Source organism: Mastigoproctus giganteus, chromosome 9 (assembly GCF_048544385.1).
Source record: "Mastigoproctus giganteus isolate SK-2022 chromosome 9, ASM4854438v1, whole genome shotgun sequence".
NCBI classification, from domain to species: Eukaryota; Metazoa; Arthropoda; class Arachnida; order Uropygi; family Thelyphonidae; genus Mastigoproctus; species Mastigoproctus giganteus.
In genome coordinates, this window is record NC_143583.1 from 10,358,865 (window position 1) to 10,376,252 (window position 17,388).

Consider the following 17,388-nt stretch of genomic DNA (forward strand, 5'->3'; position numbering starts at 1 on the left):
GACAGTAGTGACAGGCCTTCGAGCGCATGAACATCAAACTGTGACTCTCCGTGCACATTATTAAAATTCGGAATGCTTCCCCGAGAACATTACACAACGCCATTCAACGGAGACAACCTCCCGGAGTTCATTTCTTTCAAATATCGAAGTGTTATGAAGCCACAGTCTGTAGTAACGACCTGCAGAAAACTTTGAACTGCCTTCTCTTTTGTCAAACTGAGATGTTGCTCTCGTTTCACTGCTTCCAGTCGTTCTTTTTTCCCCCTTTCAGCATTGCTGGAGTTCGTGTGGCACCGATTAAATGGTCAGAGCGGAAGAGGCATCGTTTATAAGGTTTCGAAGTGAAGTAAGTCCTTCACAAAAGAAAGACGAAGTTTGAAAACATACAAAGAATACCTTTTTCAACTTTCAGAAACAAATTAAGGAAATCGATTGGAGCACAGATAGCCGAATTATCTCAAGAAAGAGCACCTTTGCGATACTGTCAGTCAACTCTTGTAAAATACGAGCCCCAATTATGTTCACATTCATGTTGTGAGGTATCCTGGAGCGAACATCTCAAAAAGAAAGGCTAATACAAATTTGTACGATATTGCTCTTTACATTTTGACGTATTCTAAAAAATAAACCACTTGTGTGTTAATAATGAATTATAAAACTGCATAAACATTGTATTGGCCTCTCTTTCTCTGTGTTTTTTTTTTTTTATATATATTGTACGATACATACTGCTCTTTGAGGTTTTCCCAAAAAGAGCAGTACGTGTTTGTATGTATTTCCCCAAAAGAGTATATTTCTCATTTCGGGAAATCACCAAAAATGTAAATTTTACGATAATACTAGCAGCAATAAATTATTCGTGTTTTGTTTTTACTTACTTTATACATGGAATTTTATATTATGTTATGAGATTTTAGGCACATCAGCGACTTAGATCATATTGCACCGTATAATATGCCTGTGTAATCGATTTACCTGTTTGCTGATCGAAAAACCCGAGTTGAGGGGAGTTTTAAAAAAATAATAATATGAAACCGACTAACTGAGCCATGTTGTGAAAAAAGTCTATGAAAATTTCTCGCGTACTTAACAGAATTTGAAACGGGCCCTTTTCTACTTGATGTGGGGAGGACAGAGTTTGTAGTAACTGTGTTACTTCGAGGGCTTTATATCATATGAGGATTGTTTCTTTCATAAGTTTTCTCTATATGATCAGTACACGCTACAGTTAGTAATCATTAGAATCAATAATCTTCATCTATATATATCCACTACTCAATATTATCACCCACCATGGTCAACGCTCTTCTTCAATCGGTGAGACACACTATCAATCACAGCAATGATATCGGCTGCACTGCAACATAATAGTCTCTCTTAATAGTACTGACAGCGCCTATACATTGAAACTGATGTACACTTCCCGTATCCCTGAACTTACCCCGACATGGGGTAAGTTCGTGGTATCAGGAGGATGTATAGCAACACCTTCCTCCCCCCCCCCACAAGATTCACAGAATCTTGGAAGAAGAGCAAGAATAAGTAAACAATATATGAATAGAAATCTTATCATGGTTCATGAAGAATCATATTCGGTCAGTTATTGAACCGCTCATCCATTTCATTGGTAAACAGCAATCGTTAAACATATGAATCATTTCCAAAACACATTTACTATGTCAGGAAAATTTCTCTGCTGAAGTTAATGATATTCGCCCATCATCCCACAGTTTCACACGAAGAGGTGCAGGTTCCCAAGCTTTCCTTCGATAGGTTGTGACATTTGCGTGGCTTTTATTTATAGCGATACATGAAACTTAATCACAGTCCAAACATCTCTAAGCATGAAACTCAACTGTACTGTTTTCATTTCGTTTATGTAATGAACAGTCAATATAAGGGCTATACCTAACGTTCTCTCGCCCAAACCATCACACATATTCGCTATGAATATTTTAAAATTATATTTGAACCCAAACGGGTGGTAACGTATTTCTGGTAACGTATTTTTGATAAAAACTTAAAAAAAAAAATACTGGAACACTTATCTACCACATTACCCTGACTTACCTTCTCCGCATGTTTTCGTTTGAAAAATTTGGGTTCGAATCCCATCGCAATGGCTAAAAGTCTGTTCAGTGGAGTTTCTTCCGTATTTATTATTTCCGTGACTTATTCTGGCTGGATTGGTTTATCAGCTCACATAATATACAAATCATTCTGGACCATAGAAACTAGCATACCATATGAATTGGCGCAGTCTGAACAAAATAGTCTCGGCGCCAAAAATAAATAAATAAATAACACCCGAATCATAATTTTTTGCTGCTAACTCTGACCAGAAAAGCGGTTAGAGGACAGACAATAGGGATCCCTTTCCCTATGTTTTTCCATTCCCACCACCTGAGGCGGTTGTTTCCTTCCCCTACCCCTTCTTTCGCCTGGTGGCGCACCCCACCACACACTCAAATCCCTCTCTGGGCCAGGATAGGCATCCTGTACCAGGGGTTCCCTTACTAACTCCACTTTAAAATCAGAAAGGCGCATCCACTACTGCTGCCTTGGTCCTTCTACATCTTTTATCCCACCCTCTTGCTATCGCTCCATATTTCCTTTCAACATAAAATTTATTTTTATTTATTTTTTGGGCTCTCCCTGGACGTTTCGGCCACCCCAGGGATCGCTCTCGCCAGTGCTTTCACTCCCTACTGGCCCGGTCGCTTTCTCGTGGCGATGAGCGTTAAACTAGGGGCTTTTGTGTTACCACAATTCTTTTGTTCATCCTGCTAAGAGACCGGATGAACAACATACCAACACAACCCTCACTAACACTATCTGGCCTTTACAGTGTTTGTATTCATCACAGAGTTAAACACTTATGTTGCGGGAGAATCCCCAGAGCGGAATTACAAGTAACACTATACACTGATTAGAATAATAAAATGTTAAAATACGACTATGGACAAAATACCTATTAATAAAAAAAATTAAATCATAGCAACAACGGGTTATATAATTTATAGAAAACAAGCTCGCGGGGCGGACCAAACAGGCAGGTTACCTTACCTTTTCTGACGCATGCGTGAGCAGAAATAGTGAATAACATAAGGTAAGCCAATTTGCACACCGCCATCTTTTTGCCAAAGTACTTCGAAAAGCCCAGAATCTGTGAAAAGATTTTAAAAATTGTTGGATAATACTTGCTGCAGGTACGACTTATGGAGGTAACCATTGGTTTTATGCCTTTTTAAGCAGCTGCACATGGACAAAAGTAAAAAAAACAAAAAAAAAAAAAAAATCCAGACTACATTCGCTGTTAAAAAATATACTCTTCAATATGTATAAACACATTCCACTTAATACCTCTTAATCATTTCCGCAGAGAATTGATTGCGTTCCATCGAACAAAAGTCTCACTTACCAAAATAAATTCAAAAATTTTTCACCTCGAACGAAAGGTTGGTCTTATCTCGCACATACAACCGGGAAACATCATGAGATTCGACTTACCTACTGGCCCTGTCGATAACAGTGCTGAAAATATTGGCGAAATTTATTTTTCATTCTGCATTTCTACCGAGAGAACATTCTGTAAGTATCGCCAGATAGCCGGATGGGAAGCTTTGTGTGTAATATATTGCAGAGTGTGGTGTAAATTGATAGCATACGTTTCAGTGATATAAGAAAGCAAACAAGATCATTTAATAAATGCAAATGGTCTCGCGTAATGTCATACATAATGCATGCTAGACAAATCATACGAAATAAGGTCAGGGTGAGTGTTTCTCAGAAGTCTTGATTTCACTATCTGTATTACACTGCGGTACATTATTAAAGATAATGTCAATCTGCTACAGGATGGAGGCCTTCCCAACAAGTCAAGGATTCTCAACACAACAATCAAGGATTCTCAGCATGGTTTTGTAAAGGGAAAATCATGTTTAACAAATCTGGTTCGCTATTTCGAAAGGGTCACTCACGAGCTGGATTTAGGGAATAATTTCGACATTGTTTATTTAGATTTCAGCAAAGCTTTTGACTCAGTCCCACCTGAGCGGTTGCTTTATAATCTGGAACAGGTTGAAATCACTGGGAAAATCCTTAGATGGATAGAAGGATGGCTTCAGGGCAGGAGGCAGAGGGTTGTGATAAATGGCTATTCCTCAGAGTGGGTTGATGTAAGAAGTGTTGTTCCCCAAGGATCAGTATTAGGACCACTGTTGTTTTTAATTTTCATAAACGACATTGATGAAGGGACAGAGGGCGTGATGTCTAAATTTGCAGATGATGTTAAAATTGGTAGAGTAGTTAATGATCACTGTCAAGCTGAGCTTCTTCAGAGAGACCTAGATAGACTTCAGGAATGGTCAGAAAAATGGCAGCTATGCTTTAATCCAACAAAGTGTAAGGTATTACACCTGGGAAACAGTAATCCCAAAATAACTTATTCACTTGGTGGAGTTCAACTAAACCCAGTACTGGAAGAAAGGGACTTCGGTGTTACGATACGGTCAGACATGAAATTCTCTGAGCATTGTAAACAGGTTGCAAGGAAGGCCACGGTGTCCTATCGATGATCTATCGAACTTTTGCAAGTAGAGATAGGGACGTGATAATCCCATTATATAAGGCTTATGTTAGACCACACTTGGAATACTGTGTTCAAGTATGGAGACCACACCTAAAGAAAGATATCGAGCTTCTTGAAGGGGTGCAAAGACGGGTAACTCGCCTGGTGAGATCGGCAAAATGGCGTCCTTATGAAAAAAGACTTCGAATATGTGGGTTGCAGAGTTTGGAAACTAGACACCTTAGAGGAGATTTGATTGAGGTGTTTAAGGCTCTGAGAGGCATCAGTAAAATGAATGAAGACGAAATTTTCAAGATTATAAATGATGCTAGAACTAGGGGACATAAATTCAAGTTACGGGGGAAAATGTTTAGATTGGACTGCAGGAAGTTTTATTTTAGCCAGCGAGTTATAAACTACTGGAATAAGTTGCTTTCATGGATGGTTGAGGCCGACAGTTTGGGGAAATTCAAAGGTCATCTGATAGTACCTTCGGGTAAGGGAAGCGCATAGGATGATAGGTTTTATTTCCTTTTTTTTTATTAATTATTATTATCTATTTATTTTATTTTTTTTTTTTTTTGTTTTTATCATTGTTTTGCTCGGATTTTTTTTTTTTTTTTTTTTTTTTGACTGGTGCAGCATAAGCCATAGGCTTTCTTGCACCATGCGGCAATTACTAATACTAAGTCCTGTTGAGAGAATGGACCATAATCTGCTACTCTGGTCCAGTGCGGGTTGGCAGATCGACCGCATTTAGTAGTTAGAGGCTTTACCCCCGGTCTGCTCAAAGAGCATGTACTATTGCACTCCCGCTCCTGACCACTCGACTTAATTCTCAGTAATAAAATATAAAGGACTCCATGATTTTTTTGAAACCTTGGAGTTCGCGTAATGAACAAAAGTATAAGTTGTCAAATTGAACAAGAATGTAAATAGAAGAATTTTATTCTTTACCGTTATGCTCTCTGGACCTCTAAATATACAAAAGTTGTTTTAAAAAAAATAGTGATAACACTGCTGTTTACAGGCAGTGTAACGTGAGCTAGAATAACATGGTGTCGCTTGTGTATAAAAGAACACATGAGAGTTGTACGGAGCAGTAATTTCTTAAATGTACATTAACTGGAAAATTGTTTTCACTGGAACGGAGAAGTGTAGGCGCGTGTTATATGCTATATTTTTATGAAGAAAGATCTGGCTGCCTCCAGCAGATTTCACGGTTAGGACAACACATTCTGTCCAGACAATCTCCAAATTCCAACATATCCATCAGAAGGAAACACTACGTACACTGCTCAACAAAATTAACAGAACAAAATGATTTTTATGAATATTTGATATAATAGGAATCCTGGCATGCAAATTCCGAATATCCAATAGAAATCCTACCATCTTACAGAGCCGCACATTATGCAAATTATTCATGCCTATAAAAACACGGGTTGCGACCACATCACTTCAGTCCCGTTTTTTGTATTACTCAGTGAGATAGCCACATCTCCAGTACTCGGGATGGCAAGCCATCATCGTTTAGATCAGCGGTTCCCAACCTTTTTTGACTCGCGAACCCCTTTCAACATAATGTTTTATCGTGAACCCCTTTCAACGAAAATATATACAAAATCATACGAAATAAGGTCAGGGTGAGTGTTTCTCAAAAGTCTTGATTTCACTATCTGTATTACACTGCGGTACATTATTAAAGATATCAGAAAATATTTTTAAAGCGAACAACTAAGCCTATATTCTCTGAAATCGTATAATATTTCTGAATTTTTATTACAAAATATTTCTACTACTACGTTTTTATAAGCGACATAGCATAAATAATAATTATTATTAAGTATCATTTATACTTTGTAAAGCAGTTATTAATCAGTCCAAACTAGATTTGGAACAGGCTAAGAGTAGAAACTTGCTTCTTTTCCAATGGTAGCCGACCATTCTGGTCTCTTGCCATAACTATTGGCTGCAATTTTTGCCCATCTCTGTTCCCACTCCTGTCAAAATCAGATGGTTCTGTTGCCACATCAGCCAAAGATTAAGCTGACCTGCTGGCATCCTATTTTATTTCCAACTCATGTATTGATGATCTTGGTAAATCACCTCAAACCATTCTCAGTACACTCCATTCAATGCCTCTTATGGTCTTCCGTCAAACGGATGTCAGAAAAATTTTGATGAATCTGATGCTAAGAAAGCTCCAGGTCCTGATGTTATTTCTCCACTTGTTCTGAAAACCTGAGCTCCTGAACTTAACTTACTTCTGTTCTTTGCTCATTTTTTCACTTCCTTATTCCAAAGGTGTTTTTTCTTCTGCTTGAAAATTTGCTCATATCCAGCCAGTTCCTAAAAAGGGTGACAAATCCCTCCCATCCAATTATCGTCCCATTGCAATTACTTCTGCTTTTTTCTAAAGTAATGGAGAAATCAATTAACCTCCTTAAGCTATCTAGAAACATTCCGTCTGATCAACAATCGCCAGTATGGATTCCAGCAGTGTCGATCAATGGTGATATTCTGGTGATATGTTCTGGTTGGGTGAAACACAAGCCGTTGCTCTTGACATCTCCGAGGCTGGCTTTTTTTCGTGTTTAGCATAAAGGTCTTCTAAGTAAGCATCCATCCCATGGTTTACCAGCTGTTTTTTTTGTAATTGAGTATCCAGTTTTATCTCTGACCGCTCACTGGTTAATGGTAGACGGTTCTCTGTCTTCTAACTTCTCCACTAATGCTGGTGTTCTCCAGGATTCAGTTCTTTCTCACACTCTTTTACTTTTGTATATTAATGACCTTCTTCCATTGACCGGAAATCCTATCCATAGTTTTGCTAACGATATCATGCATTCCACCTTCCTGTTTGAAAAACCTTGCCCTGCTCAAACAGCTTGAATTTCTCGAATATCCGCTACCATTTCCTTAAATGTTGATCTGCAGGTAATTCTGCAGTGGGGCAAAGACAACTTAATTTCAATCCTTCTAAAACTCAGTCCTGTCTTATACCTCGCAAAAAGGATTCTTCTGCTCCTCTGTTTATCTTCGATGACACTCCCATTTCTAGGCAACATCTTGGGGATTATCCTGACTTCTAATCTCTCCTGGCATAAAGAACATTACATATATTGTTTCCTCTGCTTCTAAAAAAACTTGGTTTTCTCTTGGCGTTACTTTTCTTTTAAACTGTTGTTGAGTCTGTAGAAATTGCAAATCCGGTCTACCAAGTAATATTGTTCCCACATCTGGGGCGGTGTCCCCAAAACCTTTCTCAGGCTTCTAGATTCCATTCAAAAGAGGACAGTTAGGTTAATTAATGTCTGATCTCTAACAAAAAAAAATGATATTAGAGTCACTTAAAATTCCTCGCCGACGGGATTCGAATCCGGATCTTTTCCACCCGGTGTGGGGAGGACCGTGATGATACCACTGTGCTACCGCTCAACAGTCTTATCTCTAAGTGTCTCTCCACCCTCTGTCTAATAGACCTTTCTACTTCCATGTTCTTCTAAATTGGCTTCAATAATTCCCGCTCACTCTTGCAAAGTAATCCGAACACGTGCCGCAACCAGTCAACATCCTTTAACTGTCCAAGTTCAAACTCACAGAACCAACTTTTCTTCTTCCTCATTTATTCATTCAATTTTCGTTTTTTGGAACAACATTCCTTTTTATGTATTTCCTGAAAATTACAATCAACAGAAGTTCAAGTCTAATGTCAACAAGCATCTTCTTTCAACTTTTCAACCTATACACGGTACTAAGTACTATAGGTTCTTAAAAAAAAAAAAAGGAAAAAAAAAAAAAAAAGAAAAAAAAAGTACCTTACATAACAATGGTCTTTGAGAATCAAAAAATAAAATTAGTATAGAAAACATTTATTTAATATGATATACTGTAAGATAGCAAACTAATTATAAGGAATTGTGGAAGATGTCGTTTCTTTCTTTGGCAATTCTTTACTTTTTATTTAATTTGATTTTACTTTATGGTTTATTATTAGTTATATTTGTAGTTTACAACAATATACCTATGTAAATCTAAGCAGACGCAATTATAGGATTTTTAGTGCGAACCTCCGATTGGGAACCGCTGGTTTACATGATTCTTTCAGATTGCGGGATGTTAAACGACTTTAAGCCGGGCAGTCGCAGGCGGCACGTTGGCCTAATGTGTCAAACAGATTCTAGACGTATTTCATCTGGAGACAAAGAGGAATGCGGTACCATCCCTCCAACATCAGAGAAAGGGACATTTACGATGGAGGCGGTGTTTTCGTGTGGGGCGGAATAATGGTTAATGGCTGCACCCTCCCCTTCATGTTTTTGATAGAGCTACCGGAACTGCACAGAAGTACCGAGAAGAGGTCCTCGAACCCTCTGTGCCAGATTTTCTTTTCATTCACGACAAGGCCACTGCAATAGATCGCAAGTAGTGGAGGAATTTTTTGAATATCTTCAGTTTCATTATCTTGAAACTGAAGATATCCAAAGACTGCCGGGGCCAGCACGATCCTCGACTTAAATCCGATCGAACATGTATGGGACCGCTTGGGCGTCGGATAGCACGCCAACAGCCAACTCCTCGGTCAGTTGGGGAGCTAAGGTCTGCGCTGTTGGAAGAATGGGATTTGTTGCCACAGAATCTTATGAACATCCTTATGTCGAGTGTGATTCATCACTGTTAGGCCTGTTTAGCCATTAGAGTGGATTTAATGCCGTACTGGTGTCATGTGACAATATTTTTGAGCATCTTGTACCGACTTCTGTAATGTGATCTTTTTGGTAATTCTTATACAACCCCTATAATTGTGCCTCATACCTTTCCGAAGTTTCTTCGCTTTCTCCTCATTTCATCGTTATTCTACGGTACACCATCTTAGCAAATTTTGTCCCGCTTCATCGCTAGCTGCACAAGTTACATCACGTTTTCTACGTATTCTGTTAATTTTGTCGTATCAGTATTCTACGTACCATAGAACCCTCTGCCACTATCTTCTTTATGCTTTATCGAACTCATTTCGTGAGTTTGTGAGGCCGTCCAGACCATTTCGTTGAGGTATTAACTACCGTCTTCCATCTTTGATTAACATCCGCCACATTGAATTGTTGAGAGTTGCAGTTGTGTGCACCGGAAGCTTACCGATGTGGGACCCGAACTGTTTTCACGTTGAGAATCCATTTTAGTGAACCTTTCTTGTTAGCCATTGAAAACTATTACTAGTTCCATTTTGCTATATCAAAAAAGCTCCTCGTGGATTGGGAGAATCGCCTTCCTCTCCACACCGGATGGAAAAGACCTCAGTTATAATCCCGTCGATGACGTAAGGAATTTTATTGATCTTTTCACAGTGTGGCTAAGTTAGTTGGTTTCAGGTAAGGTAGCACTGTTTTTTTCTCATGGAAACTCGTGTTTTCGTGCAGCAAACAGGCCCATAAAAATTCCTTCTTGTCATCGATGGCATACCCAAAACACAAGGAGCTACCTCAGCGACATAGTTCTAATCAATACTGAAACTCTCATGCATCCTCAAAGTAATAGAGAAATACCTGATTCTCATCTTAATCAACCAAAATTCTACCATGATGTTCTCTATACACCGATGACCCAAAACATTATGACCAGCGAGTCGTTATGCAAATCGAAGCAACTGTAGGTGAACTACGGCGCGTGCGCGGGTCGGGACACGGGATAAAAAACACCTGATACTGAGATACCGTTAATCAGTATTACTCTTGTTCTTTAGATGGGAAAGGCAGCGGACTTAAACGAGTTTGACAAAGGCCAAATTGTAATGGCCAAACGACTGTGTTAGAGCATATCCGAAACGGCACAGCTGGTGGGGTGCTCGCGGTCAGCCGTGGTTAGTACCTACCGAAAGTGGTCCGAGGAGAGAAAACCCACGAACCGCCGCGAAGTGTTGGACGACCACGGCTTATCGATGCTCGAGGTGAGCGAAGGCTCTTCCGGGTGGTACGTGGCAACAGAAGGGCGACTGTGGCACAACTCACCGGTAGTTGGAATGCTGGTGACGGGAGTAGTGTGTCAACAACACACAGTACATGGAACCCTGCTGAAAATGGGGTGCATAGCCGCAGGCCGCTCCAAGTGCCCATGCTAACCACGGTTCACCGACGACAGCGCCTACAATAGGCACGCGAGCATCGACCTTCTTCCAATCACCTTGAGTGATTGGAAGGAGGTCGTCTGGTCCAATGAATCACGTTTCCTGTTGCACCATGTGGACGGCCGTGTGTGTCGTTTACCTGGGGAAGTGAATGTGCGTGGATGCACTGTGAGACGAAATCACGCTGGTGGAGGCGGTGTCATGCTTTGGGTGATGTTCTGCTGGGATACCCTGGGTCCAATCAGCCAAGTGCTGGGCATTCTGACGTCCACCACCTACCTAATATCATTTTGTTAAATCTTTACAACAAGTGCCTCTTGGAGGGCATATTCCCTAATTTCTGGAAGAAGGCACTAACTAATATTATTCAAAAACCGGGAAAACCTAATACCGACCCAAGAGCGTACCTCCCAATCTCTCTGTTACCCAACCTGGGAAAGCTGTTTGAAAGAATTATTGGTCTCAGAATCCAAACTGTCCTAAACTCACAAAACCTTTCATCCAACTCGCAGTATGGCTTAAAGAAAGGATGATTGCAGAAGATGTCATTGCAGCCCTTGTAAAACACTGTACACATTCCACAGCAGTCTATGAGATTGCTATCTTTGTGGATTTTGAGGGTGCCTTTGATACCCTTTGGTGGGAGAGTTCCCTCAGGTCCCTTAGACTGGCAAACTGCAATCAATATCATGATAAGATCTTTACAAAATCATAAGATCCTACTTCAGTAACAAATCAGTTCGGATCACTGCCCAACACCTGCCCTATTCAAAATTTATAAACAGAGGTTGCCCACAGGGGTCAGTGCTAGGACCACTCCTTTGGAACTCCGTATTTGACCAGTGGCTCACCAGAAGCTTTGACAACTGGGTCAATTTCGCCTACGCAGATGATTGGTTCAGTTATTTGGCAAATAACTGAACCACAGTTAATTTTTCTTGTTCCGAATTATGGTTGATTATTATGTATGTCTGATATTATGATTTTCATCCAGGGCCTGCATTGTAAGCCCTGGATGCTTTTCAGATGGTAATTGGTATCTGTTTAGCCAACTCACTCGTCAGTATTTCACTCCTAGGAAATACCTCGATGCTACTCTCAGAGACCGATGACCAGATAACTGATGCATACAACGGAATTGGCGTAACACGTTTAAAACTATACTGGGTTATCAGGTTTCCAAGGCCTGTCTGAGCACCTGTCTAGTGATCGAGACTGCTGCACGAGTCTTCTTTTTTCAATTCCTACTATTAGTTCACACTCTCCTTATATATATTTATATATCTTGTTCAAATTTTCAATCGTTAATAAAATACTTTTTATTCATCCACTCAAGTTCAAATAATTTTTTTAAACTTGTAGTGGATGACACTTGATGTTAATACAGTTTTTTCAAATATTAATTCATTAATTAAATTTAATTAATTAATTTTAGTTTTATATGGGAGAAAAAAAATTTCTCTTATATAAGATATTTAGCAGGATATAAATTTAGGAATAAATACCGTCAGTGGCGAAGCGTGTAGATCGCTGGAAAAAAATTTCTTTTCAGATTCTTTTTTCATTCTGGGTTCTAGTCTGAGTCAAGGAGGGAACAAAATGGAAAATGAAACATGTGAATAAAAATAATAGTCCAACACCATATATAGAAAGGAAAATGGAAAATTGCAAGGAAATTCGCTTTCTATTTTGCCACTTAATATTGTGATTCTGTCATATGTATATACATATTTATATTAATTGTAATTATTTAATAAAAAGTAACTAAAATAAAATTTTTCTTTGTTGACCTAAGTAGGAATTGACTTTAAATTTTTTTTTTTATATTACTTGTTACAAATTCAATATGAGTTATGAGGGTTAATCCTTCATCTCGCTTAAGCCCCAGGTCGACATGCGAACGAACGTTTTGTACTATGTTGAGTTCGCATGCCCAACCACACAATAACTATATTTATTATTATTTTTTCTTTTTCAGATTAATTATTGGAAACAATTCGAATTGGGACTTCTACAACGGGATTCTCTCAAAAAACTTATCAGTGTAGCAGATACCGCTATAGACAAACCAGGCGAGTGAGTACATAACTTCAAATGTAAAACTAAATGATTTAAGAGCAAATTTAGCTCTCGAAAACTCATTCTTTCAGTTGCAGTGTATTGAATCATATTGACTGTGTTTTCAAAACATTCAGCCAATGTCTTACGATTAACATAACTAAACACCGAGTGGCTACTTTATTAGGTAAACACACTCTTTTCTCGAGATATAGCGCTTCTTCAATAACAGCAACACATGTTCTTACGATGCAATATAAAGCAGTTGGTTTGTTCTGCTCAGTTTGTTCAGTTCGCGCACTGAAACGTGCGCGAACATGCAAAGCGAAAGATTTCAGATTTTAATTGTAGCAGGTGGACGATGCCAGACGTGCGGGTGCGAGTATCTCGGAAACTGCAACCCTTCTGGGGTTTTCATGTACGACTGCCATTCGGATATATCAAGATTATTTTAGTAACGAAATAATATCCAGCCATTGGCAATCTTGTGGTAGGAAACAGCTCATTCATGCAAGAGGCTAACGGAGGATGACAAAACAGGAGTTGGGTAACAGAAAAGCTACAATCAGTTACATAACAACCCAGTACAACAGGGGTAACCAGAGAGGCATTTCAGAATGCATCTTGTTACAGATGAGGTGTCGCAGCCAACGACCGAACCAGGTTCCACTCCTGTTAGCAAAAACAAGAAGGTATCGACGATTAGAGTGGGCGCAGGATTACCTACGTTGTACAGAGGAAGACTGAACAAAACTTTTGCTGGGCCGACGAACCCCGATTCTTCTTGCTGTTTCTCACTGATGAGAGACCAGAATATATATATATACAAAATTAAAAAAAAAAAAAAAAAAAAAAAAAAAACGTGAGTTCATGAACCCATCATGAGAAGCCAGTTGTCAAAAATGCAGATTTGTGGAGTGCGTTCATGTTGCACGTTGTGCCCCCTGATACCAGTGTAGCAACTTTCGGATGGTAAAGGTTATCTGAAATTTGTTTCGGACTAGGCGCATCCCTTTATGGGAGTATATCCATCTGTGAAATGGCTCTTCCAGCAGGATAATGCGCCATGTAAGGTGGCCAGAACTGTACAGAATTAGTTCAAGGAACATGAGGTGAATTCATCCCACCAGCAGTGGCCTCCTCAATCACAGATCATAATCCATTTGAGCACCTACAGAATGAGGTGGAACGAAATCTTCAAAGGATTTGCAACTATCCAATTTGTCACGGTAGACTAACACCCGTCTTTCGACAAATGAGGTATCGAAAGCACTTTCGACACCTCGTTGAGTCTAAGCCACGACGAATCCAGGCTGGTGTGCGGACTGAAGTGGAACATACACGCTTTTAAGTAGGTGTATACCTTATAAAGTCGCCACTCAGTGTATTTTGAACTGCGTTAGAAACGTTATCTTCTTTTTAGCTCTGAAAAAACGGTACAAGAGTTGATACTCTCGGAATTCTCTTCTTATATTTAACTTAAAATTTTATGAGATACTTTTGTTTCTGTTTTTGATAATATTCTGATTCTAATCATCTAGGTTAGCTGTGTGTGTTAATTGTCAAAGCAACTAAGATTATGACGCATCAGTATATTTTGTTTATAATTGTAGGTGTCCTTCAGTGTGGTTGGACGGAAAACAGAAAACAGCAACCAAACACTAAAAAGTAGTGGGATGCTGAAGTAACATGGAAAGTAAGTGAAGTTGTTCCAAAGAACAGCTTTTCTTCCATACCCCGAACACAGAACTGGAAGTTTGAGAAATAGTTTTATCCACAAGGCAACAAGGATGACAAACATATTCGGGTCACCTTTTTCACTGATATAAATGAATTTCACAGAGCTCTTAAAAAGTGAAGATAAAATTTCACCCCCTCAAGAGTAAAGAAATGAGATTTTATTTTCTCACTTCTGGAATGCTTTTGTATACATCTATCGATTAAGCCTTCGATCTTTACGTAACATTTTACCAACTGTTTATATAACTTTTGTGGGTACATTATTATGACAAAATATTCATAACATTAAAATGACATTTATTCTGGTAAATTTAATGCGAGCATGAAATGTAATGTTCCTAAGCCTACGTCATCAATCGAAAATCCGTCTAACATTGGAAAAAAGGAAGTATTAGGACTAGCTAAATTAGTGAACTGTTAATCCTCTAAATTAGGAAATACTGTTAATCCTCTTTTCACATAACTTGTACACCGAGTTTTGAGATTTCTTTTGATCCCACTTCATTACAGTATCTGTTTTACTGATGGAAATCGCCACAATGTTCGTGTTCGCGTACATATGTTGGGGAGATTTTCTAATTGGTCGCCATGGCCTTTCGCGTCGTTTAGCTCAGTTCCATCGTAACAGCTTTGAAGATATTAAACGGATCACAAATTAATTTTTGAAAACGGTGTTGATGTACTCGTGTGGTCAGCTGTAAGCATATGGAACCGATGCTCTCTCTCTTATTGGACTTCCAATTCTTGGTTTCTTCCCAAAACAGAATTGATTAAACTATACGAGTAATTACTCCTCTTTCTTAATTATTGAACGGGAAACTTAAATTTGATTTTACGTGATTGCATAAAACATCGAACGACTTTACTGAAGAGGACAAACAATTAATATATAGTATTATTATTAGCTATATGGCGCAAGGAAGCCCTAGGGTTTTGCTGCACCAACCAAAAAAATAAATAAATAATTAAATAAAATAGTAATAAACTACTTATTAGATTCATTCCTCACGTAGGTATCTATCCTGCTGAGCTCTGAATTACCCAGGCTATCAGCCACAACCACCCATGGTGGCAGCTTATTCCAATGATTAACAACCCATTGCTCGAAGAAAGAAAATTTCCTGCAATCTAAACCTCCCCTTAATTTAAATTTATAGATCTACAGAAAACAATGAAGGTGATTATACTTGAATATGAATACAATATGAACGTAGGGATGATGTTAATCTGGAGGAAGTAGGGTTTCTTCCCTTGAGTAATTTTTAGTTTTTCAGCCCACAGAACTTGCAAATCGGCCTGATGAACACACACACACAGTAGTACAGTTTCAAAAGAATCAACAAAAAATTTGCTGATAGTTGAATTTATAGCGGCAGACGTAACTCAGAGGCACTAATGATCTTGAAATTCTTGTGGGATTGTGGAAAAAATTGTACTAAAATTCTGTCAGCAATAGAATAAACAGAAGTCTACATTTTAAGATTGTCAGCAAAGAACTGTTGCTATATACCAATAGTAATAGGTAATTCTCAATAAAATGTTAAGAGCAAATAGATGTAGAGTTGTCCGTGAAGTGTGCCTTCAATATATACATTATAAATGTAATCAGCTTGTTTCTCCAATTTTATGTGTGCTAACCACAGATATAAGAATGTTTTGATTCTGCAGTAAGATTGTTAGAATAAAGTGGCCAAGATTTTCTCCAGAACGTATTTAAAGAACAATAACTAGAACATTTCCCAACTGTTGGCTGCCTGAAACAACAACCCTTTCATGCTTATTTCCTCGAGAGAAAAGTCTGACTTGAAGCGCCCTTCACATCTTAAGCAGAAAGGTTTCTAATGACTTCATTGTCAGCAATCAGTGCTTCCATTTTCTGTTTAGAATGCCGGATTTAGCAACGTCTTTATCTGTTTCCTTCCTGAGAGCTGTTCACATTTGGGTTGCTTCTTCAATAACTAATTTTAAAGTGGCAGACTTTGTAAAGGGAAAATAATGCACGTATTCGAAACACGACAAACTTAAACAAGAGGGATTTATTCAGACTTAAATTACTGTCAGGTAGCAGACAGGAAGTGGAGAGTTGGAGATCCGAAGTAAACTAAGTGCTGAAATCGCGAGGAAACAATGAACACGAAAAGCAAGTAGCATCTGGGGATTCAGGTAATGATAATAATACACAGCAATTGAATTCTAGAGAAAAATTACTTTCAATACGTAAAAAAAATTACTATTTAGAGCTGTATTATTGTACTATTTAGAGCTCAACTTACATTTATTAATAGTGCAATTACATGTTTGCCAGCGGACTCGGTACTGATTTTAGAGGAAGAACATTTTTCAAGTGCTGGAGTATTTTTCATGTACTCGCTGAAATTTTGTATTCTGAATGATCAGGATAACTGAAATCATTCTAAGTCCAATATCAGTTGAGCTGATAGACGAGCAGCATTTTACGCGATATCCAACCGCGCACCCACCCATGTTCAAGGGTGGGTGCTCAAATTAAAGTCTACTCCATCAAGGGAAGTAGACCTTAACTTGATTGTATTACTACACAGTCCGTATTAATTGTGTCCCAAGGAAAAAAGGCGATGTTAGAAAGATAGAGAATATCTTTATTGAAAACAGTCAATTATATATATAGATAAATTGAATAGTTTTGCAAAAGCCCTTCCTGCCATAAGGGGATTACAATTAGGGTGTATGAAAAGTATTGAAAATAATAAAGAGAAAATGTCGATTATAAAAGGCAATGAGATTATAACCCTAACAATAGTTGTACATTTAAATTCAGGATTAAGTGTGAATGAGAATATTATAAATTAGATATAAAATAGATATAGAAAATTAAATATTAAAATATTACATAAATTGTAAAATTAGAAACGAGTAC

At 38.4% G+C, this 17,388-nt stretch overlaps 1 protein-coding gene across 1 annotated transcript in view; it reads left to right on the forward strand.

Moving 5' to 3' along the window:
• The window catches only part of LOC150080047 (sperm-specific sodium:proton exchanger-like), a 101,214-nt gene extending 88,440 nt beyond the window's left edge, over nucleotides 1–12,774 (forward strand). Inside the window, exon 9 of the mRNA XM_090381643.1 lies at nucleotides 12,673–12,774. Coding sequence (XP_090237769.1) covers nucleotides 12,673–12,774 — 102 coding nt within the window. The remainder of the gene's footprint in view (nucleotides 1–12,672) is intronic.
• The last annotated feature ends 4,614 nt before the right edge of the window (nucleotides 12,775–17,388 follow it).